This window comes from Xenopus laevis, chromosome 8L (genome assembly GCF_017654675.1).
Source record: "Xenopus laevis strain J_2021 chromosome 8L, Xenopus_laevis_v10.1, whole genome shotgun sequence".
Taxonomy (NCBI): Eukaryota; Metazoa; Chordata; class Amphibia; order Anura; family Pipidae; genus Xenopus; species Xenopus laevis.
This window is the reverse complement of record NC_054385.1, coordinates 14195058-14221587: the sequence shown is the minus strand read 5'-3', so window position 1 is coordinate 14221587 and position 26530 is coordinate 14195058. Positions and strand designations below refer to the sequence as shown.

The 26530-nt window shown below is 42.6% G+C and overlaps 2 protein-coding genes across 4 annotated transcripts in view; both read right to left on the bottom strand.

The window, feature by feature from the left end:
• Positions 1–3914: 3914 nt before the first annotated feature.
• Positions 3915–15877, bottom strand: smc1a.L (structural maintenance of chromosomes 1A L homeolog). The gene is given in 25 exon segments (NM_001087021.1): positions 3915–4433; positions 5609–5719; positions 5865–5934; positions 6282–6433; positions 6511–6665; positions 8007–8163; positions 8348–8458; positions 8542–8695; positions 8772–8917; positions 9062–9203; positions 9533–9639; positions 9973–10089; positions 10387–10524; positions 10664–10810; positions 10977–11156; positions 11314–11499; positions 11579–11786; positions 11867–11949; positions 12057–12197; positions 12282–12540; positions 12988–13226; positions 13356–13559; positions 13704–13816; positions 13997–14185; positions 15733–15877. Coding segments are annotated over 25 exon segments (3699 nt in total). The 5' UTR covers positions 15842–15877; the 3' UTR covers positions 3915–4352.
• A 5082-nt stretch (positions 15878–20959) lies between these two features.
• LOC108705395 (plexin-B3-like) overlaps positions 20960–26530 on the bottom strand; it is a 51845-nt gene continuing 46274 nt past the window's right edge. For all 3 annotated transcript variants that reach the window (XM_041572470.1, XM_041572472.1, XM_041572471.1), the window contains exons 24-35: positions 26144–26322; positions 25951–26017; positions 25322–25628; positions 24556–24659; positions 24372–24459; positions 24056–24222; positions 23725–23885; positions 23210–23357; positions 23054–23118; positions 22674–22749; positions 21907–21981; positions 20960–21822 (exon numbers count right to left, since the gene is read on the bottom strand). In XM_041572470.1, the coding sequence (XP_041428404.1) occupies positions 21718–21822; positions 21907–21981; positions 22674–22749; positions 23054–23118; positions 23210–23357; positions 23725–23885; positions 24056–24222; positions 24372–24459; positions 24556–24659; positions 25322–25628; positions 25951–26017; positions 26144–26322 (1542 nt within the window). In that variant the 3' untranslated portion in view covers positions 20960–21717. The remainder of the gene's footprint in view (positions 21823–21906; positions 21982–22673; positions 22750–23053; positions 23119–23209; positions 23358–23724; positions 23886–24055; positions 24223–24371; positions 24460–24555; positions 24660–25321; positions 25629–25950; positions 26018–26143; positions 26323–26530) is intronic.

The following is a 26530-nucleotide window of genomic DNA, read 5'->3' as shown; positions in this document are numbered from 1 at the left end:
TGGGGAGTTTGGACTCCTCGTGAGACCATTGACCTTGTGCTGATAGATTGTTCCAGGTTGCACCCCAACCTTTTAGACTGGCGTCTGTGGAGATGACGTTCCATTCCGGAGTCGCCCAAGATTGCCCCGTGATTAGGTTGTCCATCCTCAACCACCACTGAAGGTTCTCCCTTGTTGTCTGGGAGAGATTGACCACTCGAGACAGAGGTCCTCCCTTCCAAGATGATAGTATGTTTGCTTGTAAGGCACGAAGGTGAATCTGAGCAAAGGGTACTGCTTCGATCGTTGAGACCATGAGACCCAGAACCTGCATTGCCATGTGTACAGTAGGATTCTGGTGTAATAGCAATGACCGCACTTGCGTCATGATCTTGTGTTGTTTCTCCTGTGGAAGGCATACCAACTGTGAGATTGTGTTGAACTCCAAGCCCAGAAACACCATCTGATGGCTTGGTTGAAGGTTGGATTTTGACCAATTGATGGTCCAGCCGAAGCTCTGTAACAGTCGGATCGACTTGTTTAGATCCTCCTTGGCCTTCACTTCTGATCTGGCTTTGAGGAGAAGATCGTCCAGATACGGAGTCACAGATACTCCCTGAAGCCGTAATGTTGCTGCTGTGACCGCCATTAACTTGGTGAACACTCGTGGGCCCGAGGACAGGCCGAACGGCAGTGCCACAAACTGAAAGTGTAGATTTGCAAATGCGAATCGGAGATATTTCTGATGAGGGGGCCAGATGGGGACATGGAGATAAGCGTCCTTGATATCTAATGACATCATCAGCTGTCCCTGTTCCATTCCCCGTATCACAGAACGGAGAGTCTCCATCTTGAAATGAATGGAACGGATAAACTTGTTTAGCAGTTTGAGATCCAGCACCGGCCTGAAGGATCCGTCCTTCTTTGGCACTATGAACAGATTGGAGTAGAACCCTGAGAATCTCTCCTGTCTTGGTACTGGTATAATTACTCCGGTGCGCTCGAGATTGGCAATGCAGTGCAAGAAGGCCTGAGCCTTTCTGGGATGAGTTGGAACTTTGGACATGAAAAATTTTCGTGGAGGCGATCTTGTGAAATCGAGGTGATAGCCTTCTGAGACTATTTAGTTGACCCATGCATCTGTTGAATGATGGATCCACACCTCCCGGAATCGCAGTAACTTGCCCCTTATTTGCTCTAGCGATTCCGGAGGGAGTGCCCCGTCAGGCTGAGGTAGACTTATCTCCTGCTGGTTTGTTGAATGTTTTGTTGGACTTCCATGGGGTACGACCTTTTTCACTGGTCTTCCCTCGAAAGTGCGAACGTTGTGGTGGGCTGCTTTTACGTGAATAACGGCCGCTTTGCCCACGAAAAAACCGTCCACGTCTGGTTGTTCCTGTAAACTTGCTCTTCGCCTGAGGGAGAAAGGTGCTCTTTCCCCCCGTAGCCTGTGAGATTATTTTCTCAAGTTCCTCTCCGAATAGTCTATGTCCTTTAAATGGTAATGAGGTTAGTGACTTCTTGGAACTCAGGTCAGCAGACCAGTTTTTAAGCCACAATGTTCTGCGTGCCGCAACGGACAGTGCTGAAGTCCGAGCTGTGATCTGCGAAACATCTAGAGTAGTGTCACACAAATAAGCTGATGCTTCCGCAAGCGTCTGTGCTGAAGACAATAGATCAGTTCTGGGGACTCCCTCTTGGATGTCCTTGACCAATGATTCTGACCATGCTTGAATAGCTCCGGAAACCCAGGCTGATGCCAAACTGGGTCTGAGAGTTGAACCAGAGGACGAGTAAATAGCCCTTAAAAATCCTTCCATACGCTTATCAGATGGATCCTTAAAAGCCGCTGCGTCATTAACTGGTAGCGCGGTAGATTTTGACAGTCTGGATACTGGGGCATCCACGACTGGGGGAATCGTCCACTTGTCTACTATTTCTTTGGGAAACGGGTAGGACTTTGAAAACTTTTTCGTGGCTTGAAACTTGCGTTCTGGATTGTTCCATTCATCCTGCAACATGTCCATCAACTGTTCATGCGATGGAAAACATAAAGTGGATTTGTGTTGTCTCTTGAACAGCTTTGCTGAATCGGACTGTTTAGGTGTTTGTGAAATGTTAAGTACTTCAAGTACCCCCTTAATGATTTTATCAACGTCATGTTGGGAATCACGGTCTCTCTCAGCCTCTATATTCTCCTCTTCCTCATCAGAGGATTCATCTGAATAAGGTATCTCGCCCTCTGACTGAGATGATCCTTGTTCTACTGACGACTCGTCAGGAGATGTGTTAGATGGATTGTCGGCTTTAGCGCCATGTGTGCGCTTGCGCTTGTTGCCTTGCTTGTGGCCCAACTTTGCTAGTGCTTTGCCTAAATTATCAGCTATGGCTGGAAGCCCCTGCAGGGATGCTAAAGACTGTGACAATTGTACCGCCCAGAGGGGGGCTGGTAAATCTTGAGCTCTGCTGGTGCCGGGTTCTTGTGGTGTACCCTGTCATTTGTACCTTCAGATAGATTTACTACTGAATCTGAATTATGCCCAGCAGCGGCAGGGGCCCCTTGCTCAGCAGAACAAGACCTGCAAAGTGGCTCACTCTGGCCCCCAGCAATTTTTGATTGACATTTGTTACAGGCAAAATAAATGACCTGTGTTGTGCTGGGTGCTCTCCCCCCTGCCCTAGAGAATAAGCCCACTGGCCTACCTTCTGCCATTGTGATTCACCTGAAGCCAAGCAAGTGTGCGTGAGTTAAACCTTGTAGGTCACTTTAACGCTGCTTGTAGTGGTGAGAAGGCTCTCCCCTCCTTTGCTGCCAGTCGCTCTGTGTGCACCGAGCAGTTACTTCTGCTCCCTCTGTGCGGCGCGTGTCTGCCCGCTCAGTGTAGTGCGCAAGATGGCCGCTGGAACGCAATGCGTTCCACCGCGAACGTCATTTGAAAATGGCGTCGCGCACTGAATGGCGCCAAAAACGAGACGCGCTCTCTCCCCACCGGAATAGGCTAGAACGGCAAGATATGCGCAGCAGAGCAGAGGCAGCCTCCCTCTGGGTCCCCTTTGAATGATAGCAATGACTCGAGTCTGGACCCAAAGAGTATGGCGACTGGCTGGTAGAGGGAGGAGGGAAGGGGAGGGGGGGGGCAACCGGCGCCACAGTAGCATATGGATACTGGGGGAGACCGGACAGCTTACCTCAGTAGCAGTTAACACCGGCCAGACCTTCTGTCAACCAAGTTTGGCGCAGGCATTGTCTGGGTGGTTGATATAGCCGCATGGCTAGAAGAAATACCCCTGTGACTGTTCCATGGCGGGGGCTAACCCTTAGGAAGCAGGTATCCCTGTTCCTGGTGTCACCCCGGGTGTCAGCCGATGCTGACCGAAGAAATCTTCCCCCAGAGGGGAAGTCCATCCTCCTGGTAGCAGGACACTTGAAAAACTGAAGCTTCAGCACAGTGTGCGGGGTTAAGCCAAGTATGGCACGCCCCTTAATTAATATTACCAAGTGTCCTGCCTCCTGGAGGATGGAGCTTAACCCCATCGGTCCCTGTGTCCCCCTTAGACGACAGAGAAAACATAATATACAATGTTTTTTAACGTAATTCTTTAGCTAGGCTTTAGTTCTCCTTTAACGGAGTAGCAAGACTACTTCTGTATATCAGGAACTGAAAATCCTCCCGGTATCATTTTCCTGATCAATAAACACTTTGACAATCTTAGTTTACGATGAGCCCATATAAATTGAATTTTTGAATGTCCCTCTGTTTTTGAACCCGGAATTATTGTCGGTATGGATGCATTTTAAGATAAATCTCCTGTGGTTAAAAATGTATTCACTTTTGACCATATGCATTTGCTCTTTTATTTTTTTTAAATTAAAACTGTTTTTTTAAATAAAACAGTTTGCACCAAACTATGTACTAAAAGACCAATGCAGAAGCTATTACACATGATTTTTATTGTAAAACAATCCACCATCTCTGTAATCAAAGCAACAGCTAAAAAGCATTACAGGCCAGTACAGCAAACATGAGTAGGAAAAGCTTTAAAAGTTTCTGCTTCTAAAAGTAGGGTAAAAATACAGCTCTCGACACAGTAATGCCACAATTCTGAGAGTAAGGGTAAGACTTCATATAATTACATCATGATTAGAAGTAACAAAAAAAAAAAATTAGGGTAACAGAAGTAGAAAAGGCGTAATCCATATTTTAGACAGAAGCTGACAGCGGTACAAGTCCATGTAACAGCCATGATGAAACTCTTGCCAGCCAGAAAAGAGTGGTCTTGGGACATCCAGGTGGCAGAGTCAAAGTATAAAGAAGAGAAAAAAAAAAATCTTCCTTGCGTGAAATGTTACAGAAGCAACAACGGTATGTCCTCTAATCATTTGGGTTGGGGTTTGCATCTGGGTACTTGGTCAGGTCAAACGTCAGAACTTTGCTGATTACACAATCCCCTTGCTGGAGAGAGAAAAAAAAAAAGGCTTCTGAAAACAGAGCTTTATTTTTTTGCATATTTGCATTCACTAATGAGTGGAACTCCTTCACTACCCCATGCATTTAGCAACAAACTACTTCCCCTCTTAAGGTGGCCATATACTGGTAGATTAAATCGGACGTTATCAGTCCTTTAGACTGATTCGGCAGCTTATCTGCCCGTATTTGGTGGCTTCAGATGGGTCTTCCTGATTGATATCTGGGCAAAAATCGGTAGATATAGATTGGGCAGGTTTGATGAATTCCTGCGATCGAGGACCATAATGGCTAGTTGATGTGGCCCTTTGACCGTCGGCACCCATTTCCTTCATTATAATCTAATCATTTGTCCGAACGATCGGATTAACCGGATATCGCCCTGCCCTTGGAGGGCATATCGGGTTAAGATCTGCTCGCTAAACGAGAGTATTTCATTGCATCGGACCACTTTTAGTTAATCCCTAGGCAGCCGTCTCTTCTGCCTAAACTCTAGTTCCAGCCTCATTGCGCAGGAATTCATAGCATTGAGACATCTTCGCAGAATGTAGGAATAGGTTCTGTTGGCAGCCTGCCTTAAAGGGGTGATTCACCTTAAAGTTAACTTTTAGTATTTTAGTATGACCAATTCCAAGTAGGGATGCACCGAATCCACTATTTTTGTTTAGGCCAAACCCCCGAATCCTTCTCGAAAGATTCGATCGAATACAGAACTGAATCCTAATTTGCATATGGAAAAGATTTTTTTTACTTCCTTGTTTTGTGACAAAAAGTCACGCGATTTCCCTCCACACCCCTAATTTGCATATGTTAATTAGAATTCAGATTCAGTTCGGCCAGACAGAAGGATTTGACCGAATCCGAATCCTGCTGAAAAAAGCCGAATCATGGCTTCAGTGCATCCCTAATTCTAAGCAACTGTTGTAGCTCCACAAGGCTACAAATGTATTGTTATTGCTACTTTTTATTACTTACATTTCTATTCAGCCCTCTACTATTCATATTCCTGCTATAAAAGCTAATTCCTACTCCATTTATAGATGGAGTGGAAACCTGTGCAGAAAGCTTGTCCACACTGTAGGGTTCCTGTACTGAATGCACCCATATGTAATGTTTGTTTTCATCCATTTAAACAGTTTGTTTATATTATATAGTAACATTACCTCAGGGTAGACTCCGATTAAACTCTCAGCCTTAGTGTAAAATTCCTCTTTTAGAGAAATGACAATCGCTTGGAAGTTAGACATTGACTGCTCCTTAATGTAATTTGCCACCTATGGACAGAAAGCAAAAAATATTTAGTGAACTACTCCCAAATCCTTTCACTCCAACAGTCAGATTAACACTATTTCCAGTTTATTCTAACTATAAGAACCAGTTCACAATCATTACAATAGCTGCAATGACAAAAGCACTTACCTTTCCTATGTTGGTGTTATCCAAGGCAGCGTCAATTTCATCCAGTACAAAGAATGGGGATGGTTTGTAGCTAAGGATAATAGAAATAGATAAGGAACTGTTTCCCAGGTAAAGGAGATCTAGTTAACTATACACTGCTTTCATGAGTCTTTTATCCATCAGCCAAGACTCATCTTCAATCATCTTCTACAACAATAATACTAATGAGTTGTATGGAATAAAGTTGTTCCATCTCCAGAAGATTCCGAATACAGCCAAGACTGAGTAGTTTAGGTTCCCCTCATTTCAATGGGGTTATCTGTTTAGCTTTTTATTGGCATACAAAGCTCTATACTCATCTGGTTTTAACTATAGCCAACCAGGAGGTATTGTAGTGGTTGATTTGTCAATACATTTTGCCCAAGATATGCAAAATACCTGTGAATAGCAAATAGCAGAGCAAGTGCCGCCACAGTTTTTTCTCCTCCAGATAAGTTGTCCATGGGCCGGAATCGTTTACCAGGTGCCACGCAGTTGTAATTGATCCCATCTAAGTATGGCTCCTCGGGGTTCTCTGGTCCCAGAAAAGCCTGTACGAACAAACAGTGTCAGGAGGCAGAGTACAGCAGCCAAAAATAAATACATAATAGTTGTCTTAGCTTGTTACCTGGGCACTGCTGTTTCTAGAGAGGGCCTTGTAGATTTCATCGATGTTTGTGGCAACAGACTCAAAGCAGGCATTAAACCGGTCAAATCTCTCCTTCTTGGTCTGCTCGAAGGCCTGCTTAGCTTTCTTGGCTCGTTTTCGAGCAGCTTCAAACTCTGTAAAGGGGGGTAAAAACAGCAGAATAGATTCATGGAGCAAACGTTAAAAATAAAAACTAAAGAGCACTCTATTTTTTTGTTTTGCAAGTTAATTTTTTGGCAGGCTGATATTTGTTAAAATCCCTTGTAGGGTCATATCCCGTATCACACGCATCCAACAATACAGCCCTGATCTTAGACGTATCTAAAGATGGTATCTATGTTTAATATGTGTGTTTCATTTACCAGTTGACCTGCCTTGCAAAGTTTTGCTGTTGGTACTTCTAAATGTCAAGCTGATGCCTGGTTTAATATACTTTACAATCACCCCTATGAAATTTCAGATACCGTTATCACTTTAACAGTGACCCTTAAAGGGGAACTAAAGTCTAAAATAGAATAATGCTAGAAATGCTGTATTTTGTAAACTCAACCTAAACGTACTGCACCACAAGTCTAATAAAACAAATGATTTATGCTTTCAAAGTTGGCCACAGGAGGTCACCATCTTGTAACTTTGTTAAACATCTTTTCAAGACTATGCACATGCTCAGTGTGGTCTGGGCTTCCTAGGGAGCGTCATAAATTATCAAGACAGTACAAGTCAAATAATATCTGCCAAACATGCAGATACAGCAAGCCTGATAATAATCAGAATATGCAGACGACACTGGGTCCTGTGTTGTCATGTAATCTAATGTGGATTTTATAGTTTTTGTATTGTTTAATACAAACTTTCTCCAACTCTGCAGAACCAGTGGCTGCAGCAAAATAATCCTTCAATGAGAATCCCAGTTTATCTGTTTAAATCTGGCGCCATGATCTTTGTCCCTCTCACTACAGCTGGAAAAATTAAAGGGGATGTAAAGGCAAAAATAAAATCCAATATGAATCTCTACACAGGGAAACAAACAAAGCTGCTTCAGTTCTGCAGGGCTGGTAAGTAAGGCGGGGGCTCCCCTGCTGTTCAAAAGTATGATCGTTTCCCTGCAGAGCAGTTAGGGCCTGTCTGAAGTTTCCTTTCCGCAGCAGTCAGAGCAAGTAAAACGAAGGGGGAATTTCACTGCATACAGTCAGGTTTCTTATAAAAACTGTACACATTTTTTTTAAAGTATATTGGAGATCGATTTTTTTTTTTACATTAAAGAAAGTAAAAATGGGATTTTATTTTTTTGCCTTTACATCCCCTTTAAGTTGCTCAGACTATTATACTGAGGGCAGGGACAGCATTATACTGGGGCAGGAACAGCAAATCGGGCCTGCCAGATACATAGATTCACTTGCGAAAACCATGCTAGTGGCGCCATGCGAATATGAAATTTAGGAACTGCTGCCTACATTGGCATTCGCATTACTCACCATCTGAGGTCTCCTGGAACTTATCTCTGACACTCTCAAGCTTCTCCATGGCCTTCATGTTGGGAGCAGAAATCCTCTGTAAAATGCTTTGCTGCTCATTTATCTTCTGATGCAACGCGCTCATCTCCTGCTTGATGTCATCATCAGCCACTGCATCCTAAAAAGGAAAAATTCCAGCCTATGAAATAAAGATTTATAACCAAGACAAAGCATACATGCAGAAAGGTATAGCAACGACCTTTGACATTTTGCAAAACATATTTAATGCGGTGTATTGCTTGTTATTAAAAAAAAATAAAAAAATAGTACAGGGATCCCCTCAGTTTGTTCGCACAACTCACCTTCAGATCCTCAGAGAGGTCACTGTAATCTATTTCAATTAATGCCTCTTTGGCGTAAACAGTGGAGGATCTCTGGGAACTGCTGGCAGACTCCTCTCCTTGGGAAGAACCCTGACAGAGAAAGAAATTGTGCTACTTTAATACAGTGACATTTCAAACATCTTTTCGTGTAAAAGGATGAAGAATGTTCCAACCTCTTCTTGACTGATATCATCCATGGTGCCTTTGGACAGTGGCAATTTGATATCCTGCATCTTGCAGGCCTGGAGCAGGTTATGACGGTCACTGCGCTTCTGTTCCAGCTTTGTTTCAATGGCTGTGACTTCCTTTTGAAGATGGGTGACCTCCCTAAGAATATCACGCATTTTGTTACACTATATTCACAGAAACTGCTCGTTTACAGACTTCACAAGGAGTTACTAACTTGTTTGCACTGCCCAGTTTTTTACGGATATCTTCCATTAAGTGGTTCTTGTCGTTCACCTCGGACTTTTTAGCCAAGTGTTGGTTCTTAAGATCCTGCAACTGGGCCATTGTCTCATCGATTATCTTCATGTGTCTCTGCTCTTCCTAAGTACAAAGAAAGTTTCCCAAAATCCATTTCAAATACCATGCTGCACTTTGGTGGCACATTGTGTGTCAAGGTAGGACAGCAATGCAATGTCTTAAAAAAAATCCATAGGAATTACAATTTTTCTCTTTGTCATTCATTACCTTTTTGAGTTTTTCTATTTCATTATCATCTTTCTTTACAGACTGCTCCCACGTCTGCACTTTGCCCTGGTCCTCTTTAAGCTGGTTCTTCTCGTAGTCCAGCTGAATGCCCAGACGGGTCTTTTGATTTTCAAATTCCAACCTGTAGTGAAAGAATAAAGGAAAATGAAATCAAGATCCAATGTCTGTGAGACGGTGCAGTGGTGGATCACGCAAATAGAATTGTCCTGAAATGCAGCCCACATATTTTTGAATATTGCAGCTGGAAAGTTATAGTTTGTATAGTCAAAGTAGTATATTAAGAGATTTTCTCAAGGACCTGCAACTATACTGCCTGCCCTGCTACTACACATTAATCCAATGTGATCAGGTGAGGAATACTTATATACATTAATTACTTAATGTGCAAATGTATCGTTCTTTCATGCAGATGACTTGAGGAATTTTTGAATTAGAAACTAAAAGACCCACCTCTTCTTGGCAATCTCATTTTGCCTCTTAACCTTCTCCTCTTCAAACTCTCTGATGTTTCTGACACCGATTTCCCGACAGAATTCTTCAAAAACTTCATCTTCCACCTGGTAAACAATAATTTTATGTCAGGAACAGACTGCTTTTCTATTTCAACATACTGTTTGGGCTTATCAGACATGCTATGCAAGCAGCCACCTTCAGCAGGTCTTTAAGGGGAGGAGTATGAGCAGCATTTATGTGAGGGGAGGATTATGCCTCTTGTGGTGATCACAGACACAAGATGCTGAAGGACAGAGAGATGGATATGCAGAACTGCTACTCATTATTTCTGGGCCAGCAGTTCTTAAGGAAAGCTGCTGTGCCCAACTACTCAAACAAGAGAACAAAAACAATAAAACTCTTCTTAATCAAAGGCTTCTTTCTACATTGCTCTTCACCTGATTCATTTTCTCCTTTAGATCTTTCATTTCCCGATCTCTGCTCTGAATTATCCTCTTGATATCATTGATACGAGGGCTGAAATTGGCCAGCTCACTCTCCAACTTGGACTTTTCCTGTTTGGGGAGGAAAGAAAAACACATTTAACACTACAGTGTATAATTGGACACTGCTAAAGGTTTTGGGTAGATTTCATAACTCAGACACCCGTACCAGGGATCTCCCGCTGGGCCTCAGTTAAGCACAATTCCAAATCAGCCCTTTATTCCCACCCTAGGTCTATATGCCACCTATTACATTTACTTCTGTCTACATTCGATTGTTGTGAGTGGGCCCTGCAAGGCCCTGTCTCACATTGCTCGTTTGTAAAACACAAACAACTGCTCACAAATGTACAGAATTTGGCTACTTACCTGCATGTTCATAGCCAAGTGCCGTGTTTTTGTTTGTTCCAGATCACTCTGGGAGTATTTCAATCTCATCTGTAGTCCATGGGCTTGGGATTGGACCTGCCTCAGTTCAGCTTCTTTGCGTTTAGCTTTCATTTGCTCCTGTAAAAGATGAGCCCTTGTCTGTGAGACATTTCCAACACTAGTGCACGTTCAGTGCCTTGTGTAAAAACATGATGGGTGCTTCAACAAGCTTTCTACAATACTTTATCAGTGTCTCCATGTTCTGATAGAGTCTAACCTTTAGTTCCTCTGTTAAGCGCTCCTTTTTTTCCTTGAGCTTATCAACCGCTTTTTCATCCCACCTCCTGGCCTTGGCTTTCAAGTCGCTGGCACCTCCGGAGATCACACCAGACTTCTGGAATAAGGTACCATCCAGGGCCACTGTCTGCAGAGCAAGGAGATTTAGGAGTAAGTCTGCCTGGTACTATACAGTATAAATCCGAATCTGTATAGATCATGCAAAAATAAATCTTCAGCTAACACCACAAGCATTAAACTGTTCTTGCTTAAACTCCACATTTCATTCTGTACACAGTTGCCTAATTATTCACCTTATGCCTCTGATGTCCACCAAAAGCAATCCTGCGTGCATCCTCTACATTGTCACAGACCAGAGCATTACCACAGGCATACTGCAAAGCTTTCTTTATATGTGGAGGCTCATAACGAATAACATCAATCACCAGTTTCGCTCCTTTCAGCTCCCTTAGCCTCTCATCTGTGGGTTTCACCTGTACGTAAGTTAAAGACAAGCAATGACTATCAGTGTAATGATGCAGATATATAGTACCTAAGCATCTTAACATTAACAAAGCTAAAACATATATACATTTGGTCTACATAGCCAACATTAACTCAGCAGCAACATTAAGATAATAAGATGGCTACCTCCAAATAATCAAGGGGAAGAAAGGTTTCAGGTTCCCCACGTTGCTCTTTGATATACTGGATGCAATCTCTACCAGTCTTCTCAGAATCAACAATGATGGCATCCATATTCTTTCCAAGCACCTTGGTGACTGCAATCTGGTACTTCTTTTGGGTGGGCTGACAGAGGTCAATCAGACGACCATACTGACGCAAAGAAAAGGGATAGAATTAGACTCCATTGTTTATAGTTCAACTGGATAGAATTCTAACTGATTAAACTCACCACAGATCCAGGATACAGTCTCTTTATGCTCTCCATAATCTCAGCTTTCCTCTGCTGTCGACTGCTCTCTTGCCTGTCAATCCTAGCATCTCCCAATTGTTCCATAACCTGATTTAGCTCACTGTTAATCTCGTCAATCCTTCGTTTGGCCATCTCCACCTCTTCGGTTAAAGTCTCCTCCAGGTTCTTCTGTTCTTCCAGTGACTGCCTGTAAGACAGAATATGGCAAACATGATTGGTGAGAGACAACATTACAGCACAAAATGTTTTCAGAGGCCCATCACATACTTGCTGGTGGCAATGTACTCCTCGAGTTTCTCAATCCTCTTTTGGTTCTCTTCTAACTCTCGCAATTTCTGTTTGATTTTTGCCTAGGGAAGGAAAATTCCATCTAGTGACTTTTTTGGTACACCCAAACCTATAGAAGATTTTACTTTCAGTATTTATAGTTTAAAACAGTGTTCATAAAGTAACAAACCTCTGTCTCCACTTTTTTCCTCTCCTCTAGATCAAGCCGATCTTGGTCGGCCTTCTGGTCCCTATTAAACTTCTCCAGCTCTTGGGCTAAAGTAGCGGCTCTCTTGCTGGCCTCTTCCTTCAGGCGATGGTATTTCTTGACCTAACAGACAATAATAACAATGCATAATATTATATATTATTATTAACTATGAGTTTATATGATCAGCATGTAATAAGACCATACCTGATTTTCTTCCAGAGTAAGATCCCGCCCTTGACTCTGGCTTTCCTCCTCCATCCGTTCTTCAAACTCCTGCCGAGCCTTCTCTACAGAAAGCATTTCCTTCTCCAGTTCGTCCATATCTGCTTTGCGCTTCTTGTACTGCTTTTGGGCATTCTGAAGAGATTTCTTGGCTGCCTCCAACTTTTTTATCTTGTGGGAAGTGTTTTCCTTGGCCTTGATATACTGAGGACGTTTCTGATTCAGTTCTGCATCCTTCTCTCTTAGAATGAGAGAAACAAAAATGTTAAAATCATCCACAAATAAACTGAAAACAGATACAAAAATATACTGCTGCTACTGTAAATATTTTTGACTTCAATCGGGACACAGCAGATACTGGAGGGGTCAAAGTTAATCTCATGAAGATCAATCCAACAAACATACTGCGCTTCCAAATCTATTGGTAATTAAAGTTATATCCTGGTAGAATGTAATTAAAAAGGTTCTAAACCCACATAGTAAATGACACTAACTTGCAAAAGTGCTTAGAGGATCATTCTGCGGAAGTTTACAATCAATGACCTCAGGGTTTTGCTCTGCAAACAGCAGAGAAGTAGATTCTACACACTACTGCTATCTGAAACTCTGACTTATCCCACATATCTCCCTGTACACAAGCACCTTAACAGTGGATCTCCTGTTACATGTACAAAGAATTGGTGCTCACTTGATCTCTTTCTCAATGGCCTGCTGCTCTCTCATCATCTTCCCCAAATCTTTCTTCTTGTCCTTGAGCTCTTCCTCCACTTTGTCCATATGCTTCTTGTCCTTCTCGATCCCCTTGTTCTTGACGCTGAGGTCCTTATTTAGCTTTTCGATCTCAGATTCATTATGGTAGAGTTTGAACAGTTGCATCTGGATTTGTGCTCGAGCCACCTCGTCTTTCAACCGCTGATACCGCTCCGCCTGCGTGGAAACCATGAAGCTTACAGCCCAATACTTCAACTCAAAACAAGAACAGAAAGCTAGCCTCTTCTTTTACTCCGCATGTAGTGACTGGCCACTAACTGCACTAAGGGAACATTACAAACAAACCTCTTCCTTTTCTTGCTTGGCCTCCTTCCTCTCAGCTGCGATGTTTTTCTTGCGGTGATAATTAAACTGTGTGTCTTCTTCAGCTTTCACCATCTCCTTCTTGCGCTTATCATACTCCTGTGCCAGCTCTCCTGATCGACTGATCTCCTCAAACAGAGCTGTACGCTCTTTGGGGTTCTTCATGGCAATGGACTCCACCGCCCCCTACAAACGACAAACTTTGTTTCAAAACCTTCCCAATAAAAAGCTAGCTAAAGGAGATAAAGACCAGGCAAGGCAGTAATTCATGAACGATGAACCAATAGTTAAGGCCATGTGAATTAAAAGTTATGGTGTGAGTTCATTTACCTGGAAGACCAGGAAGTTCCGGGCCTTAATCAGGATTCCCAGCTTCTCCAATGCATCGCTGTACTCGGATAGCTGAACCACCTTGTTGTTGATCTTATACTCCGATGAGCCACCTAAGAGATAGATGCACAAGTTTAACAGGAACAGTATTAATACGGGGAAATTAATGGTAGATCTGTAAGGGATATCTAGAACACCAACTGCTTTTGTATTAGGATTTTTTTTTACCATTGTGTTTGATAAGAACATTCTGATATTTGATGACCCCACCAAGCACGAATCTGGTCTCCTACCTACAATAACTCTTGAGAAAACCTTCTCTTCGCCACTGTCTTCAGAGTAGACCATACTGACAAAGGCCCGGTTAGCTGCTGGCTTGCCCACGGGTGCCCCATGGATAAGGTCACGCAAAGTCTTTACTCTCAGGTTGCTTGTCTTTTCTCCCAGCACAAAGCTGATGGCATCCATAAGATTAGACTTCCCTGTGTATGTAAAACAGACACGTTTTTATTTGCATATAGGGATATTGGCAGCCGGAGCTGCGTGCAGAATATTTATGCAAATGGTTGTATTGCGCATGTTTTTTCCTGAACGCTAATCTATTGCACTGCTCTGCCCGTCTTTCCGTTTTTTGCGAATTCACAGTGTGAATAAATTTTCGCAAATGAGACGGGAGTTTGCGCAAGCGCACCCAATGTGAGAGGTTGCTGTGCGCAAAAATAGCGTTGACAAAAACTTAAATTCGCAGTGTGCAAAACTGTTTCGCCAATATTTTATCCGGCACCAAAGTTGTGGCATAATTAAGTCGCAGAGTGTGTGCATAAATATTCGCAATTTGCGAATTGTGACATATTTAAAAAGCTCCTATAGACATTCGCATTGTGAAAAAAAAAATCGCAATTCTGTTTGCCCCCTCGTATTCAGCTTTATAAAAATAACCATGCGCAGGGCAAATATATTCACTTTGCGAACCAATCTGCCCTGCAAGAAGTTTATAAATGACCCCCTGTGGGTTTCATGTTTAAACAGTGGGCAAATTTCAACCTGGGCAGTAACCCATAGCAACCAATCAGTGATTAGCTTTTTTTTTCAGCCATCTGCAGGTTGAACAATAAAAATCAATCATCTGAAATTTGCCCAGTGTTTAAAAATGAGCCCCCGTAAGTTTGCACAGGTGCAATAACCCATAGCAACCACACATAGTCACCTTATTTATTAGGAACGGTCTTATTGCATGCTATGTGTTACTGCACCTGGGCAAACGTGGAGTCCTTATTAAATATAGGGGGGTAGGAATCTTATATAAATTAAGGATCCAAGATGTTGTACAAGGGACTCAGTACAGCAACGTTAAAGGAGAAGGAAAGCTATCGAAGCAGTTTGGCCACAATAGTGCAAGCTATAAAACTATATTTATTCTGTAGAATGCCTTGCCATACCTGAGTAAACAGCTCTAGAAGTTCTCTCGTTTGTTTAGGATAGCAGCTGCCATATTAGCTTGGTCTGACATCACTTCCTGCCTGAGTTTCCCCCCTAGTCACTCATAGTTCTGGGCTCAGAATACAACAGGGAGGGGGTGAGGGACAAACTGAGCATGCTCAAGCCCTGGAAGTTTATGCTGAAAACAGGAAGTCTGATACAGAAGCCCATGAGTACACAATAGAAGGAAAGAAATGCTGTGTTTATTTTGACAGAGGACTCAGTGCAGCATTACTTTGAGGGTTTACTGGTGTATTTATATAGACCTTTCTGATCAATCTTAATTAATTTAAGCCTTTCCTTCTCCTTTAAAGACTAAGGCACAAGACATGTTCTAAGCATAACTTTATTACAGTGGCCCATGGCAAATATATGCTTATCCTTACTGAGAGAAGGCACAGTTACAGCCCCGTATGACACAACTGGACGTCACCTCTGCTAATAGATCTAGGCCTACAACTCCCAACAGCCCCTGCGACGTTTCAGATCAGCTGCTAGAGAGGCACAGGTAATGCAAACAACCCCACCCCCTCCTCCATTGGAGACTCACCGGATCCATTTGGCCCGATGATGGCGGTGAACCTGTGGAAGGGACCGATAATCTGACGCCCCTTGTACGACTTAAAGTTCTCGATCTCGATGAGTTTCAGGAAACCCATGGTTGCGGCTTTTTCCCGTTACCCGGGTAACAGCCGCCTTTTTTTTTTTACGCCAAAGACAGCGACGAAACCCAGGGCCCAAAACGCGCCAACTCTATCCAATCGGCCGCCGTGCGCGCCTACTAGTGACGTGACTGTGTTCTTTCCGCTTGAGGGCGGGGCCTAGTCAATGCGAGGCTGGAATAGGAGTATCCCGAAGTAGTGTCGCTCTCTGTGAGGTGCGAGTCCATTTTATTGGTTGAACAAAATTGCCTTTGGGAGAAGCTATAGTTTCAGTCAGTCACAGTCTACTAGAGCTAAGGGGATTTTATAGCTGTGTCAGTCGCTCCACCAAGTACTTTCTGTTTTATTAACAACCACAACCATGTTTTGATATGTTTCCCTGATATTTTACATGTAGAATATTCATACTTCCAATTTATTGTCGCTTTGTGTTTATAAATATGTCTGGGAAGAAGCTGCTGCTTTTCTAATACCTTTTACGCGAGTTGTTCACCTTTAAATTCACTTTTGATATTCTGAGATATTTATCAATTGGTTCTCGTTTTTTTTTGTATTTGTGGTTTTTGAGTTATTTGGCTTTTTATTCAGCAGCTCTCCAGTTTGCAATGTCAGCAGTCTGGTTGCTAAGGTCCAAATTCCCCTAGCAACCGTGCACTGATTTGAACGAGAGACTGGGATATGAATAGGAGAGGCCTGAATAGAAAGAGGAGTGATAAAAATTAATAAAGTAGCAATAACAATAAATGGGTCGTCTTGGAGAGTATTCGTTTTTTTTAGATGGGGTCAGTGACCCCCATTTGAAAGCTGAAAAGAGTCAGAAGAAGGCAAATCAAAAAACTATAAAAAAAGAGAAACAATGAAGGACACTTGCAAAGTTGCTTAAGGTGGCCATAGACGAAAAGACATCGTCAAACGAGCTGATTTTCCCCCAATATGCCACTAAGGGGCATGGCTATATCAGGGGTAATCTGATATAATCCCTATGGCCAATGAGAGCGCAATGGGCTCCGGCAGGATCGGTCGGGACAAAATCAAACCTGTCCGATCAACCAAACAACCGATCTCCACCGGACGAAAAATGTTGGGACTCTCCACACACGATCCGAAAATCGCACAAATCCTCGATTCATACGATATGATCTTTACGTCTTTGGCCAGCTTTAGAATTAGTTTATATCTGCATGTTTGCACACTCAAAACAAATACAATTTAGAGAGATGGTGGTTCGAAAAAATAGTTTTTACTTTTATAGAATATCAACCACCCATTAGTTGTACATAGCAAGCAAGATATCAGCTTGCTTGCTATGTACAACTAATGGGTGGTTGATATTCTATGCTATTTTTAACATTGTATAAATTATGCCATGTGTTGTATGGCGTTGTTCATGTAAAATGCTTTTCTTTGCATAAAAGTAAAAACTATTTTTTCGAACCACCATCTCTCTAAATTGTATTTGTTTTGAGTGTGCAAACATGCAGATATAAATTATTGATATAGGTTACCTGCAGTAGGGGTAACACTTGTTTCTGCACCTCTTACTATTTTTTGAAAGTTCTGGTGTGCCCTCCATTCATTATTAACTCTACAGCTTTAGAATTAGCCATTGTATAACATACTAAAGTTGAACCACCCTGTTATTACCTGTTGCCGCATGATTTATGACCAGTAGACGGTGCTATTGTCCTATTGCTATCAACGGAGATTCCCTCTGGCCAGCCTAGTGAGTAACGGCAAGCCATGAATTCAGATAAAAACTCCTGCTGTATTTGCTTATCACTCTCATTAAAGGAGAAGGAAAGGTTAAACTTAAGTAGATTTCTATCATAAGTCTGGTGCACCCATAACTTACAAAGCGTAGTTAATGCTTTCTCCCTGGTGTCTAGAAGAAGGAACAGCGCTCTGCAGAAAATCTAGCAGTGGACTCGGGTGACGTCAGTAAATTTTAAGGCAGCCTTGAGGTGCGTTGGGCACAATTATAGTTTAATGCGCATGTCTAAGAAGCGCAGGCTTTCTCTCCAAATAACGCACATGCAAATTTAGCTATGCTAACAGTTATTGCCCGTTCTTGCTGCTATTGCTAATGAGCGATACGTCACATGTGATGCGCTCAGGGGAAGTTTTTTTCCGCGAGTGCTCATTAGTGTAGTAGAGGCGAAGGAAGTCTCAAATCCTTTATTAAGATAGCCGCTGCGTTCTACAGAAGCAGAGCAGAAAATCAACCATCATTTTCTACTTTTGTATGTGCATTGGTGAGGAAAAAATATAGCAATTAAGGACATCAATGTGAGTACTATAGAGGGAGGTAGTGTATGAAATTTACCTTTCTTTCTCCTTTAAAGGAGAAGGAAAGGCTGTATTTACTTGGGGGTGCCAAGAGTTAGGCACCCCAAGTAATTGTATATACTTACCTTACACCCCGGGCCAGGAGAAAACTGCACCAGTCTAGCGGGGTTCAACCAGCGAGCACCACTGAACGATCGGCTTCCTTCTTCTTTTTTCGTGCGGGGGTGCATGTGCAGTAGAGTGAAAAGCTGAACTTTAATGAAGTTGGCTATTTTGTTCTATTGAGCATGAGTCTGCCCCCAGAAATTTGAAGACAGAAGATGATTGATCCGTGGTGCTCCCTGGTGCAGTTTCCCCTATAGGAGCACCGGCCTGGGGTGTGAAGTAAGTGTATATAATCACTTGGGGGTGCCTAACTTTTGGCACCCCCAATTAAATAGGCCTCTTCTTCTCCTTTAACCTCTAGTATTTAAAGCTTGTAGTTCACCTTTTAATAACCCGTTAAGCTGGCCATACATATGGAGATCCGCTCGTTTGGCAAGGTCTCTCCCCGATATTGGACTGATCATGGGCCCAATGATTGGATCATAACAAGGCGAAAACAGGCTGTCGGATCGAGGACTGCATAAAAAAAAAAATAAAAAAAATCCCGTCGGATCACAGATATTGTTCGGGGAAGCCTGTTGGAAGGCCCCATACACCATGCAATAAGCTGCCGACTAAATCTGCCTGTGTATGGGGATCTTCATTATTTATTTTGCATTTTTTTTTTTTTTTTTAAATTTGCAGCATTCCCATTTTCCAGCTGGCTACTAAAAATAGTTTTTGGTTGTTAGGGTCACTGACCCTGGCAACAGGTGGAGTGTGAGGGATTGGTTATTTGTATATTTTTTGTGTGTGTGTCTTTTTCAGTCCCTCCCATATTCACCTGCCATGGATAATCTATAATTCTTCAAGATGGCCCCCCATGTGGCCATCTTCACTAGTACTTGGAAGATAAAATGCTTTGTGTTTGAAGCCTTGTCGTTCCTAGTAAGACAGGGAGCCATTTGCAATCAATGTGGTCCTCCAGTAAATAGCCACTATATCTTCAATGTTTTTAAAGCACACTGCTCTTGTCAGAGACTTGTTCCAGCAGGCAAGATATGTTTGGGATTCCCAAGGCTATACTCACTTACCAACAGTTCGTAGTATGGACAGCATACTCATTTTCCAAGTAAAGCCATTGGTAGAGCAGGTCATTCTCAGCTCTTTGTCCCAGTCACCTAGAGGCATCAAATACATTTTTATAGCATTGAATACATAAGAATCTGTATTACTGCCCTATACAATATACAGAGCAAAATGGCTGACAGTGGCGGTAGAATTCTTTCTTGAAAATGGACTTGTACCTTAAATTGTTGGACCGATTATTTTTGAGAGTTGAGAAATACAATGGGAACTTTTATGGACAGTTGATTTCGGCTTCAAAGGAGGCAAATGGTTAATTGCATGAATCTCTGGCACAGTATTTCAGTGTCCCAGGAAATCAACATGATGTTTAGAGTCACCGGTGACAAAGAACTAAATTAAGACAATATCATTTTAATCTCTAACTCTCGGATAAGAGTTTAAAATCCAGTGTGCTGGTCATACGTGTATGAGACTAGATGGCATTGACAGCTGTCCAAGCAGTGTGATGTAGTGCACTAGTTATATATACTGCTTTTTAGCCATGGGGTCTTAGGTTTGATTCCAGTTAGGGTATTATCTGCAAGGAGTGCACAAGGCTAGGGCCAGATGAGGCCAGTGGAGAAATGAAAGCCGAGAATCTGCTTCTCTGCTGTTGCACCTGGAAACATTGCCCCTGCTCGGTTGCAGGCGGACACGGTGGAGTTTGACCTGTTCTCTCGGGGGGGGGGAGATCAGGGGGCAGTGTGGGCCCAGGACCGCCATCAGAAATCACAGGGCCCCATTCGACAAAATTTCCTGGGCCTCCTGGGCTGCGCCCACCGCAAGCCACCCCGACAGGTCCGCCCCCCACCACACAGTAAAAAAAACAAAAAAAATATTGGTGGCTAGGGTTAATAAAAAATAAAAAGATATTGGTGGTCAGGGCCCCCCATAAAAAAACATTTGTGGCCAGGGCCCCCCATAAAAAATATTGGTGGCTAGGACCCCACATGAGAAAAAAAAATAAGAAAATTGGTGGCCAGGGCCCCTTAAACGTCCATGCCATCCTGAAGTCAGCAGCTCTCAGAAAGATGGGAGGTCCGGCTAATCAAGTAAGTGTAGCGTGGCCAGGCCCCCCTTACCCTCGGGGCCCCCTACAACTCTCCCCCTGTCCCCCCCTGATGGCTGCCCTGTGTGGGCCTGTGCAGGCAGCAGACAGTACGGGTCCCACTGGGTTTTTAGCCGGTGTCCCGTCTGCCCAGTTTGACTCCCTCTGTCTGCACCTGAGCGAAGGCAATTTTTTTGGGTGCAGGCACTTAAATCAGGAGACCACCAGAGAAGGCGGAGCAGATTCTGGACCTACAGAGATCCACACAGTGGACTAGCCTAAGTTCTCCATGTCTGCATTGTTTTGTGCTGGGTTCTCTAGTTTCTCCCCACACACTCCAAAATGATTTTATTGGATCCTGATAAAACTGATGCTAGTGTGTGTGAATGTAATAGGGCCCTTAGATTGCAGAATATGTTTTCATACAAACAATAAACTGCATACACCCCATACATTTTCTAGGTGAAAAGAAACATTAGTTTGGCTAGTTAATATTATAAATAAAAGTTATTTTAAGATGTACATAACATTTTTGGATGATGTATAGCTTATAATTCAACGGAAGCATATTTTCTTTTCAAAAAAAGATCACAATTTATTTGCAAACCATTGAGTGTAAAAAGAGCAATAAATACATTTATTTACAGCTTTTGCATAATTTAGGAAAAGCTTTACAAGGTTGTCTGGACAGACATATGCATCGTTCCTCATATAAGCGTGTATGTTCTTTCAGGTACTTTACAGTCTTGGCACCATGCGGGCAAAGCTGAGTTTGCGATCCAAGCAGCAAATGGGCAGAATAAACAGATTCCATGTTCACCACACGCATCCCGTCCTGATCCGTTTCATTCCAATTTCTCTTTCTTGCCACTAGAAGCTAAAGCTCTGCATCCTTCCCCGTCCCACAGCGGGGACTTCTCAGGTAAGCAATGTACAACATAAAAACAGACAGAATCACTAACAACATCACGTTTCAGGGTCTGTAGAAATGCAGTCACCCCTGACAAAAACAGTACAGACTAAAGGTATTCAGTTTAAAACAGCTTGTCCATTATATTAAGGCACTTATAAAATTCCAATGGCCAACCAGCCAATAAGAGCAAACTGTTCTGGGGGAAAAGGTAGCGCAAACTGATTCAACTAAGTGCTGAGACCCAAATTCCAACAGTAGAAGGTGCAAAACCCCCCAAAAGCACAAGACACTGCAGTGAGCAGCCTCTAGGGAAAACCCCAAACATTATGTGATGGAGCCCATAGTCCACGATCACTCTTGGTTCTCCTCCACGAGTGTACGCCAGCAGAACCATCAAGTGTATATTGCAGATCTTCACAGATCCGTTACTTTGTTTTCTACGAGAGCAGAGATCTGCTGAAGACGGTAGGCCAGTTGCATCTTCTGCCCATTTGGATCTTCCTCCAGGGCCGAGCTAATCTGTTGAGGAGTGAAGAGGATCATTACAAATGCATTCCTCCCATGTCATCTCTTACCACAGGTCACACCATTTGAGCCACCTACCTGATCATAGTACTTATTGATGTAATTATAAAGCTCCTGCAGTGCAACCAGGGAGTCTAGTTCAGCCGAATGAGCCTAGGCAGATAAAGTAAATTCAACCAATTAATAGTAAGAAACATGCTTGCTTTGACAATCACAGCAACCTTATGCTGAAATGCAATGTGTGGCTTAGAGCGCTGCCAATGGCCATAGTCTGTGCAAGCCTATTTTCTGCACTTCATGCAAGTGTTAACAATTTTCTAAGTGTTCTCCCCATTATGGATTTATTCTGGGTACTCCATACTCCAAAATTGAGTCCTGCGAGGGTCAATTTTTTTAAACCTGTTCCCGACTCCTAACCTCAACCCAAACCTGCAATTTGACCTGCATGTTTCCACTACCTGACCCGCAATAGGCCAACTAACCTTCCAACCAGTGGGACACGTGAAAACGGAAGTGACGTCACAATTGCTCGGAAGTGTTCACTCCAGTGCCGAATCTTCCCAAAAAAATCTAAAAACTGGAGTAACCACAAGGGTGGGTGGGAGGGATCAAGCCCACACCTTTGTTAGGTACCCGGCTGTGTTACCCATGGGCTGCCTGCACAGCAGAGGAATCAGGGACTTTGTGCCCGAAACTGGACCACTTTGTGGGAGTCTACTCCAAAACACTCAAGAAGCTTAACCGACTTCTGATAAACTTGTGCATAATATGAACCTCAGATTGCCTGCTCCACTAAGGGCAAGGGACTGATGTGAATGTGAATTAAAAAAAGCACTCCCACTTACCCCCGACTGTTCTGTAAGGAAGGAATTCATTTCTTGGTAGCTGGAAGCAGGTGTATTTTTGATGTCAGCGTAGTAGCTACAAAGAGAGATCATGCAAAAGGAAAATTACAATCCTCTCAAATATGTCTGGATTCCAAATACTTAATCCATTGGTAGATTGCTGTTGCATGTTACACATTCATGTTATGTAGTTAGGCCTTTTTCTGAATATTATTTTTTGCTCTACTGTACTGTAAGCTATCACTGCAATCTATGTGTGTGTTAGTAGAACTAGAATCAACCTATAGCTAATCAAAACATTAAAATCCAGGGTTAAGATCAAAGCGAGAACCACTTATTGTGATATAAAGGACTAGACAGACTTTTTAGCATACACATACTTTTCAACGAGTTGTTTATATCGTGGGATTTCCCTTGCATATAGCAGTTTGTTGACAGGAGAGTCCTGCAAAGGAAGGATAGGTTACCAATAGTACTTTGTTTCCTTGACATCATACTTTTCCCCCACTTCCAAAATATATTATAGCCACACTCACCCTTCCCACTTTGTGCTCAGAGATGATGCAGGAGTCAATGAAAGTCTGAGCTATGACGGCCAGAATGGAATCTACATTTTCCGATACCTCAACGTCGAACACCATCTGAGGATTTTTCAGAATTAGCACCCAAAACCGTAACATGAGGCTGGAAGAAGGGAAGTAAAAGAAAAAATATTAAAAGTATGAGAGTGAGAATATTACCCGTGTACTGTAACCTAACACAACCAAACCAGTAAAAGATAACTGGTGGTTGGTAATCACTGGGCAACCTTGCAGTGTCACTAATATAACCAGTTCTATTCTATTCTAAGAGGGAATTTAATGTGAAACTAGTTAAAATATCCAGTAAAATGTATTCTGATTTTAAAGATGAAACTGGAATTCTAGTTAAATCTTAAACACCAGTATCACCACTTCACAGGTCACCTGTTAGCATCTTGGATAATGACCTACAACCAAAGTGCCGAGGATGCTGTGAAATCTGCTCTACATACTTTGTAGCGCTTGTTCACCTGTTTGTCTTCCAGATGTGTACAGTCTCTGCATCGGTAATCTCATGCTTCTCCGCCATCTCATCAAGGAAATCAAAGAAATACTTGATAGCGATAGGTACAGGTCGGTTGACTCCCAACATCACCTGAAATGCGTCATCCACAAACTTCTGCAATGTTCCCTGTGGGTGGCAAGGGGTGCAGGGGTTTAGCAATAAGAAAACCAATGCCCATATTTCCAAAGATGTGCCATGATGAGAGGAGTCACTGTCAGTCTTTCTGAATTCATAAAGTCAATTTTATGGGACAAGAATACCAATAAGAGAAGTAGTTATGATTTCCTCTATCTCACCTTCATAGACAGTAAGCGGGTCAAGAAGATTTCTGGTATTGCTTTGGCACGTTCACGCTCCCGCATGCTGCTTCTCCGATTCTTGCAAACCTCTGGTTCCTCCACAGGCTTCACTAGGTGCCAAATTCTAATCCCTCCCTCTTCTCCATCCTCCAACATTGGCGTCTCTGTAGGATACACAGACAGAATAGTATCACCGAGAAGAAGAATATTTGGAGCATCTGCTACTGTGTTGTTGGGAAACCTACTACCCAGTGGAAAATAGCAAAAAAAACATAATGGCAATGGACAGGAGACTATGCAAATATGGACTCACTTTCTCCACCAATAAAACTGTTGCTTGGAGTCTCACACTGATTATTGTGCAGCCTTGGGATGAGAGCTACTGTTGCATTATCAGGAACCTGAAAAAAAGAAAGAACCTTGTAAAGCTCAGGAAGAAGGAACACTGCTACTGCTGCTGCTACTACTACTACTACTACAACTGTCCATGTTCTTACTTTGTAATGGTGCAGTGTGTTCAGCCTCTTCCACTGATCCTGTATTAAAGACGTCAGGTCTTCGTCAGACAGAGTCAAATGGCCCGCATTTCCAGAGCGCCACTCTGTAGATAAAGGGAGAAAAAAATATATCCTCACTATTTAAAAATATAGGGATTCGTATAGCCTATAATATAATGTAATTCAATATAAGAATATTAGCCTATGACGAAGTGCCAGATAGGCACAATACGGGCCAGGCTTATTTTGTACATGTTATTTGAATAAAGAAGTTTTGTACTTTTTTTTTTTTACTTTTTGCTTGTATGTTTGAGTTTCCCTTATAATTTTTCTACTGTGTTCCTCTCCCCTTGGCTGATGGTAAGGGGCTTGGCGCGCGAACCTGAGACTCTACTTATTTAAATATTTTTCTCTTTTTCACGTGTGAACAATTGAAGTCACAATGGGAAGTTCCAACAAGGCATCAGAGTGAGTTCTTTTACAAGTCATTGAACTCATAGTTGAGTCCTCATATTTAACAGCAGGGGGTGTTTCATTTTTTTTATAATACACAAGAGCCTTGAATATCCTGTTAATAATATCCTTAAACAGTGCTTCCAGTGATGTAATCACTCATAACTGGCGCTTTGTAATGTAACCTTTGTGCCTTTAAATGGTCTTTATGCCTTTAAATGGCCATAGAATTCCTTTGTGACTTATAATATCCCTATAATTTATCACAGGGGGTACATGGTAGTTATGAGACTACTACCCTAGATTTCCATACCTAGGTCAAGAGTTGTAGCTGCTGGTCTCTGTGAGAATGGAGTTCCTTTGTACACTTGGTTCAGGATCTTTTGTTTGACCTGGGTGATTGTGTCTGTATCAAGCACTTTCACAGGAACATGATGTGTCTCTCGCCCACTCTTCACGATCACAGTAAGTGTCGTGAGATGATAGTCTATGTCTTCCCGTAGCAAGTGGCAGTCATTTAGGGTACGCTTTGCCTTGCCGGTCACTGCATCCACTGGACCTTTATCCACTTGGTACTTAATGGCACAGTATAACATGTAGAGAGGCTCTGCAGCTGCTTCCTGTAAGAAAAACATTTTTAAAAATGTTTAGCTCTTAAAACAATCACTTATTCAGGCTGGCTGCCCATGTTTTTCAGTAAACAGTCTCCCGTTTCCAAAACCACAGCTGTTGGATCGTTTTGTTTCAGAAATTACACCAACAAGAAGAGAACAAAGGTCTCACTTGGAACAAACTCTGTTTTGCTTCATGCTTACGGGCAACTTTGTACATGTATGGGCATCTCTGAATGTTACAGCATGCTCCATTTCTAAATATACATTTCAAAAAGCTAAGAATTGTATCTGTGTGTGGAGTGGGAGAAGTTGATATATATACACTCACCCGAAGGTCTGTCTGGAGACAGATAGACATCCAGTTGGTTAGAAGTTTCTCAACTATGGTCTCTGTCCTGAAGGGAAAAAACAAAAAAGGTGGAACTGAACCTACGCAGTCTTTACTCAGAAAAGTTTACCCTGTGCTACAGAGGCTATAAGTAGAATATTCTTGTTTGGATACATTCTGCACAGCCACTAACCTGCGGAACAAGAGCTTTGGATTCTTGGCCACGCATTGGTCTATCAGATTAGCCAGCAGTGTTTTCATGACATCTGTAAGATACTCCAATTTTCCATGCAGAGCCACAGTAAGCAAAGAAGCAGCATGGCATCGGTCCCGCTGGGAAAGTGTGAGCTGAGCATCCAGGGTTTCAATTAGCTAAAAAAACACAGTGTCAGAGTCATGTTTATTAAAAGAGAACTAAAGCTTAAGTAAAGAAGGCCACAAGCGAAAGTTTTTGCAGGAGTGTTATATGTCTGCTTTATTGCAAGAGCAATTTGAGCATTTAGGAAGAGGAGGCAATGCAACCCACAGTACCATTTCGATGTATAAACTGTATCTAGGTGGATATGATCCTTTAAAAGAG